This window comes from Cavia porcellus, unplaced genomic scaffold (assembly GCF_034190915.1).
Source record: "Cavia porcellus strain 051 isolate PalLab524CR breed Dunkin Hartley unplaced genomic scaffold, mCavPor4.1 scaffold_26, whole genome shotgun sequence".
Classification (NCBI taxonomy): Eukaryota; Metazoa; Chordata; class Mammalia; order Rodentia; family Caviidae; genus Cavia; species Cavia porcellus.
In genome coordinates this window covers 22,086,162-22,093,650 of record NW_026947509.1, presented here as the reverse complement: position 1 = coordinate 22,093,650, position 7,489 = coordinate 22,086,162, and the positions used below count along the sequence as shown (strand labels likewise).

At 38.1% G+C, this 7,489-nt stretch overlaps 1 protein-coding gene across 1 annotated transcript in view; it reads left to right on the top strand.

Annotated features, from left to right (window-relative positions):
• Window positions 1–3,165: 3,165 nt before the first annotated feature.
• Rnf212b (ring finger protein 212B) overlaps window positions 3,166–7,489 on the top strand; it is a 36,913-nt gene continuing 32,589 nt past the window's right edge. Inside the window, exon 1 of the mRNA XM_013157657.3 lies at window positions 3,166–3,298. Within this exon, the coding sequence (XP_013013111.1) occupies window positions 3,199–3,298 (100 nt within the window). The 5' untranslated portion in view covers window positions 3,166–3,198. The remainder of the gene's footprint in view (window positions 3,299–7,489) is intronic.

The window sequence follows — 7,489 nt, the reverse complement described above, 5'->3', positions numbered from 1 at the left end:
AAATTTTTGAAAAATAATTTGTTAAATATTTGTTTTAATGCTTTGCGTTAGTTTTCTTTGGAGTACGGAATGTGTATGTAAATTCTCTCATTTGTTTTTTATATTTACAAAGCTTTTGTCTTTCGTTACTTCTTTTTTAAGTCTCTGGGAGGCTGAGGCAGGAAGATAGAGCTGGAGTTTAAAGCCAATCTGGGTTAGGAGAGTACATGTTTCAATAAAAGGAAGGTAAGGGGCCAGGGATTTAGCTCAGTGGCATAAGCAAGCACCTCTGCCTAGCAAGCACAAGGTCATGAGTTTGATACCTGGTACCACACACACACACAAAAAAAAGGAAGGTGGAGAGGGGAAGTAAAAGTAAAAAGAATTAAGGTATGTTATAAACATATACCAACGCCTCACAATGAATGAAATCATGTGCTACAAGCATGGACCAATTAAGAGTTAAAAAATGAATACGAAAAATCTTTCATCTCATAAAAGTTTAAATATTTCTCCCTGAATTGAGTTCTCTTCATGTCCAACTGTTTTGTCTATACTGGAGTTCACTATTCCTGACTTACGCTGCTAACAGCATTCCTGTTTTCCTGCATTTTAAAGTACGCATAAGGTTTACTTCTACATTTGCTTTGTAACCCTGTTTTGTAGCATTTTCTGGTCCTCTGTAGGAACATCATTAGGTTTACTGTCATCTTTCTGCTTCTGTACTAACACGTATGAGGCTAGATCACAATTATTTATTCCCAACCCCTAGAACGCGGTGAACTTTGCTGAGCAGCCAGGCTCGCGCACTTCCCATAAGTGAGATCTAGACTTTAGAACTTCATGGCGGGCCCCGCCCCCACGTTTACCGCCGACCTGAGCCCCGCCCACTGCCCTGCGCCGCTCAAGGTGCGGGCCCCGCCCCCGCCTCGCGCTAGTCCCGCTGGCCACGCCCTCCCTTGCCTATCCCGGGGCGCTGGGCGGAGTATTTATTTTCCCGCCATTCCTTCTCTTCTTGAGGAAAACTGGATGTTTAGGTGAGGTCTGAAGTATTTTGGGACTCTAGTGGCCACCCTGGTAGGGAAGGTAGCTAGGAAATGGGAAATTTGAACTGCTGATTATCTTCATCCCTTTAACTGAGGCGAGTTTTGCCCTCGCTTGGCAGGCGATGCCGCCCCTCCGCCTGTGCTTAAACTGCGATTCCTGCCCTCAGCGAGTCGGGGGTTCTCCAGACTTCCGACGCCCTGGTGGGAAGTTGGTGCATCCTGGGCAGCACACACAGATCAGAAGCTCCTGGCCGTGTGGGTTGTCTTTGTGTCAAAACTGTTTATTCTGTAACTGTTTTTGGTCTTTTGAAAAGGGCCTCGCTATGCAGTTCAGGCAGGCCTTGGGCTCCCTTTTGTAGCCCAGGCTGGTCTCGAACTTGCAATCATCCTCTTGCCTCGGCCTCCCGAGTGCTGGGATTAGCTACGTGTGCCACCATGCTCAGCAACTACTGAGTAATTTTTACTGTAAATCTTGCCTTTTGTGACAAAATCATTAAAGTGGTGAAGAGTAGACTGCATTAATTTAGCAAACCTCTTCACAATACAGTTTTTGGGGGGACTTGAGGATCCTTGCCTACCATGTGGGAAAAAATTTTTTAAAAGACTTAGTAGGGGAAAAGTTACCTTCTGTTTTATTTTTCCAATTAACGTTGAAGGAAATCAGATGAATGACTATTATATCCTTAGACAGCATAGTCATTAAGCATACTATAGCTCACTTACATATTTTTATATCAATTTATTTGTTTAAAAATCCACAGTAATGTTTACTTACTTAAGTACTTAATAAGTTATATGAAATTGGTGTTGGCAGAATATATACGATGTATGGTTGTCCATGTCTAACATAAAGGCTATTTAATGGGAGAGGAAGGACTTTACAATGGGAGTCATGAGACTGGGATTCTAATCCCAGAATTATCACTATCCGTGGAATTTTGATGCTCTTTAAGAGACATTCAGATACATCTTTTAAAGAAATAATACTGGACAAAAGGAAACGATTTTCAAATACATCAAACCAAAATACCTGTTTGAAGCCAGAGATTTAGCTTAGCAGCATACGTGCCTACCTTGCAGGCACGCAGTTGTGAGTTCGATCCCCAGTACAAAAAAAAATAAAAATAAAAATAAACACAAAGTACCTGTTTCAGTACAGTGCTTTGCACAAAAATGGTTCTGGTTTGCACTTGTACTGCAAGTGACAACACACTGCCATTTGTAATTCTATCACTTTTTTCTTTCTTGTTATATTTAATAGGAAGACAATTTGCCAATTTATAAATTTCTTCCTTGAATCACATTACTACTTTGAGAAAAATACTAAAGTAAATGATTGATAAAGCTTTAACATAAACACATACTTTAGCACCCACCAAAGTAAATGATTTTCAAGGTCCATCCCAGATGTATGATTTTGAGTTTCTGCAGAATTGATGTATAAGCTGAGACCATATTATCATTGACCAAACCCTATTTTCTTTACGTAAAATTTCTGGTTCACTGACTCCTTTCTTCTACTCTTGATGTATTACAGAAAACTTAAGAACAAGTTTGTTTTTCTAATTACAAATTGGTACCTGAATTAAACCAGAAAATTTGGAAAATTAAAAAAGTAAAAGCAACACAACTAAATCTTTTTAAAAAGTTTCAACAGTCTATGTATCTATAGAGATATATATGTATATATATGTAGATGTAAATATATAGAGACATATAGTATATATGTATTCTGTGCCATATACAGTGGTTCCTCGGTTCATGAACACTTGTTTGCAAATAATTTGGTTTGCAAGCATAACATCTGGCAAAATATTTTGTTTGTAAATTATATCAAGTAACAAACACAGCCATGGCCATCTTTCCCATACAAACATAAATGTGGCCATCTTTTCCAAAACTAGAACAAATTAAGTTCATGAACTGAGATATATAGATATATAGATATTGCCATATACTTGTGCATATTATATATATTAGCATAGCATACTGAAGTCTACTTTTTCTCATTTTATGTGTACTTCTATACAACTAATTGGAATGTTCACAATGATGTGCCCACATCCCAATAAAATATCAGAAACTAAGCAAACAATTTTATATAGATTTTTGAACAGCTATAATTATATGATGCCTGCCTCATTCTTACTCATTCTCTTTTATCTGTTCCAGAATGGATTGGTTTCACTGCAACCAGTGTTTTCAAAAAGATGGGACCCATTTCTTTGTCACCAGCTGTGGCCATATTTTCTGTAAAAAATGTGTGACTATGGGTGGGTAATTTGTTTTCAGATTCAGTCAAAGATGTTTTTTTTGGTTTTTTTTCCACGCACAACTTATGAGGATAGTCAAAAATGTTTGTAACCTAGATTCAGCTTTTAACCATTTCTCTGACTTAGGAAAAAAATCACATGGTAGGCCAGTAGTAGTGTGGCTACCTTGGAAAACTATCAATTTTGGAAACTGGAATCCATTAATAAAAAACAGTGTTAAATGATTTAGCAAATCTGTTACTTGAATACCAAAAGGTACTCATCAGTATTTTTAAGTCTGTGGTACAAAAGGCCATGATGGGTCAGAAGTGATGATGGTGGCATAATGATGATGGTGTCACAAGCCTGTAATTCCAGCCCTTTAGGAGGATGAGGCAGTAGGATCACTGTGAGTTCAAGGCCAGTCTGGCCTACATAATGAATTAAAGGCCAACCTGAACTAAATAGTGAGACCGTGTCTCAAGAAAACAAAACAAATAAAATTCACACACACACACAAAAGTATTTTTGCTTGTACCAAGCCCTAGGTGGTAATTATTAGTGTAGCTATTTTAAAAATGTGGAAACTAACTCAGAGAAGCACTAATGTGACCAAACTCTTGTAACTATTCAGCCTTAGAAGACTTGGGGGCTGGGGATTTAGCTCAGCAGCATAAGTGCCTTCCTTGCAAGTGTGTGGTTGTGAGTTCGATCCCTGGTACCGAAAAAGACAAAAAGAAGACTTGAGTTTAAGATTGGTTTCATTTTGTTTGTGGTGCTGGGATGCCAGGCATGAGGGTACATGATTGTAACCTCAGCACTTGGGTGGCTGAAGCAGGAAGATCTGGAGTTGGAGGCCAGCCTGGACTATATAGAGAGTTCAGAGAAAACAGAAATACAAGGGCCTGGAGAGTAGATATGGTGTTATGTACCTATACTCTAGCTACTTAGGAGGCTCAGGTAGGAGAGTTCAGGGCCAGGTTGGGCAATATAGTGAGACCCTGTTTAAAAAAACAAAATGAAATAAAACAAAAAAAATCAAACAAAAAACACCTAGGAAGCTAGGCATTGTTGTACGCCTATTATCCCAGTACCCTGGAAGCTGAAGCAAGATTATGGCCACAGTTTTAGACCACCCTAGGCTACATAGTGAGTTCAAGCCTAGATGCTGGGGATATAGCTTAGCAGCACAACAGTTGGCAAGTGTGAGATCCTAAGTTCGATTCCCAGTTACAAAAGCAAAAACACACCAGCCTGCAACTGCGGGGTCCGGTCTCAAAAGCAAAACAAATCCCAAGGTATGTAGTTATGCAAATTCCCAGAAAACTCAGGGTACTATGCTTTGGTAAGGGAATATTTCACAGAAGAGGTGCCATTGGAATATTGTTTTGGATAATAAAGTAGAGTTTGCCAAATGAATAAGGCAGGGAAGACGATTCCAGTTTCAGACAACAGCGTGTATAAAAACATATGCTATTATGAAACCATGGGAGAGATGGGCACAGTGGCGTACTCCTATAATCCTAGCACTCAAGAGGCTGAGGCAGACGGATCCCAAATTCAAGCCTAGCGTGGGCAATTTAGCTACTTAGCAAAACCCTGTCTCAAAAAAGGGTTAGAGTAGCTCAGTGCTAAGCCGTGGGTTTAGTCATACTACAGCATAACAAAATCAAACTGCAGTGCATAGTTGAGATTGTTAAATATAAAGAGTAAAGAAATAGTAAAAGGTGAGGCTAAAGAAGTAGGCAGTAGCACTAGACTAAAGATCCTAAACTTTATCCTGTAGGGAATCAAGATCGGTGGAAGTTTGTTGTTGTTTTTCTTAAATAAATTAATTGTACTTGCTAGCTCACACTGGGAGCAATATGGAACTGACTGGGAAAAACCTTTACTCCTCAAAGAAAAACATATAGTTTAGCTAGCTTCTGTAGAAGCTTTTTTCCTCTGTGTCTATCTCATGACTCTTTTAAATTATCTGCTAATGTAATAAAGCATTTCACTATGGTAACAGCAGCTCACCTTTTTTTTTTTTTTTTTTTTTTTTGGTGTTTTTGAAACAGGGTCTCACTGTATAGTTTAGTTTGGTCTCGAATTTGCAATGATCCTCCTGCTTCAGCTTCCCAAGTGCTGGGATTACAACAGGCAAGCACCACCACGCCTAGTTCAGCAACTCACTTTTTTTTTTGGTACTAGGGATTGCCTCCCACTTACCAGGCAAGTGCTTGAGTGCTGAGCTAAATCCCCAGCCCAGCAGCAGCTCACTTTTAAGTGCTGTGTCTCTGTGAAGCATAAGTTATATGATATTTTCCCCTTCCATGGCATGTGTCTTCGTCAGTAACCAGCACTACTACTAAAATTTCCTTGACAAGGAAAGATGAGGAATTTTATGTTTGCTCCTTTGAGACTGGAGTAACTGGAAACTAAGAGCATTTAGTCAAGGTCTAAGAATATTAATAAAGTGAGAAGAGGAAGGAATAACTGCTGAATTTCTTATAATTCACCAGTGTGTGCTTGCTGACATGTAGCTAAGATTTAAAAACAGTGATTTAAAGTTAACATTACTGTGATGTAGAGGATGAGGGAAGAAGAAAGGAAGAACTTGAATAGTTCAGAAAGAAAGAAAGAAAAAAGAGATAAGAGATAGGACTTTGGTGATGGTACTCAAAACTTCAACCAGAGCAACCAGGCAAGAGAAATAAAAGAGATACAAATAGGAAAGGAAGAAGTCAAACTATTGTTACTTGGAGATGATGTGATTTTTTTTACATAGAACACCCCAAAAAACTTCACCAGAAGACTCTTGGAACACCTTAGAACAATAAACATAGGTATGCTGGTGCATTCCTCTGATCTCAGCCCTCTGGGAGGCCGAAGTAAGAGGAATGCAAATTCAGGCCCCACCTCAGCAAGTAAGAGACTTAGTGAGACCTTGTTTCAAAATTTAAAAAAAAAATTGCTTTTAAAAGCTAGTGATGTAGTTCAGTGCAAAAGCCTTGGGAATTCCCCAGTACTACCAAAACAACAATTACAACTAAACCTTTAAAATGAAACAAATAGGGGCTGGGGATTTAGCTCAGCGGCATAAACGCCTGCCTTGCAAGCAGGCAGTCGTGGGTTCGATCCCTGGTACCGATAAAAAAACGAAAAAGACAAAAAAAAAAAAAAAAAAAAAAAAAGAAACAAATAAAACACAGAATCCTAATAAATTCAGTATATGGAAGGGCATAAAATCAATAGGATTCTTGTGTACCAGTAATGAAATCACCAAGAAAGAAATAGAAGTGTCTCATTCATGGTAGCTTAAAAAAATTAAATATTTGGGAATTAACCTAACCAAGGAAGTGAAAGAACCCTATAATGAAAACTATAGTACTCTGAAGAATAATTGAAGAGAACATTAGAAAATAGACATCCTTGTTCTTGGGAAGACAAACTGAAATTTTAGAATTGGCCATATTACTAAAAATGATAAGTAGATTTAATGCAATTCCAATAAAAATACCTACAGTATTTATCACAGAACTAGAAATAAATTGTAAAATTTACGTAGAACTGGAAGAGACACAGAATAGCCCAATCAGTCCTGAGGAAAAAAGCAAAGTAGGAGGCATTATAATCCCAGATTTGAAGTTACATTGCAAAGCTACAGAAATAAAAATAGCATGGGAATAAAATTTTTAAATATGTTATGCTGATCGATAGAATAGAATTGAGAATGCAGAAACAACTCTATATACTTTCAGGCATCTCATCTTTGACAGAGGTCCTGAAACCTATGCTGGAGAAAATAAAACCTCTTTAAGAAATGGTACTGGTTCTCCAATGCAGAAGAATGAATCTATACTCATTTCTCTCACATTGTGCTAAAATCAAAATGGATCATAGCTTAGATATAAAAATAAATGCTAAATCTGTTGGAAGATAAAATAAGAACAGCCAAGCATGGTGGCACATGCCTGTAATTCTAGCACTCCGGAGGTTGAAGCAGGATTGTTGCGAGTTCAAGACCAGCCTGGGTTACAAAGTGAGCTCAAGGCCAGCCTGAACTGCATAGAAGACCATGTCTCAAAAAGACAAAAATAAATAAATAAATAAAACTCTTGGAGACATAGCCATAAACTTTCTGAACAAACCCAAGTTGCACAAGAAATAACCAAGAATCAACCAATGGGATTATATCAAATTTGAAAGCTGCTATACAACAATGAAACA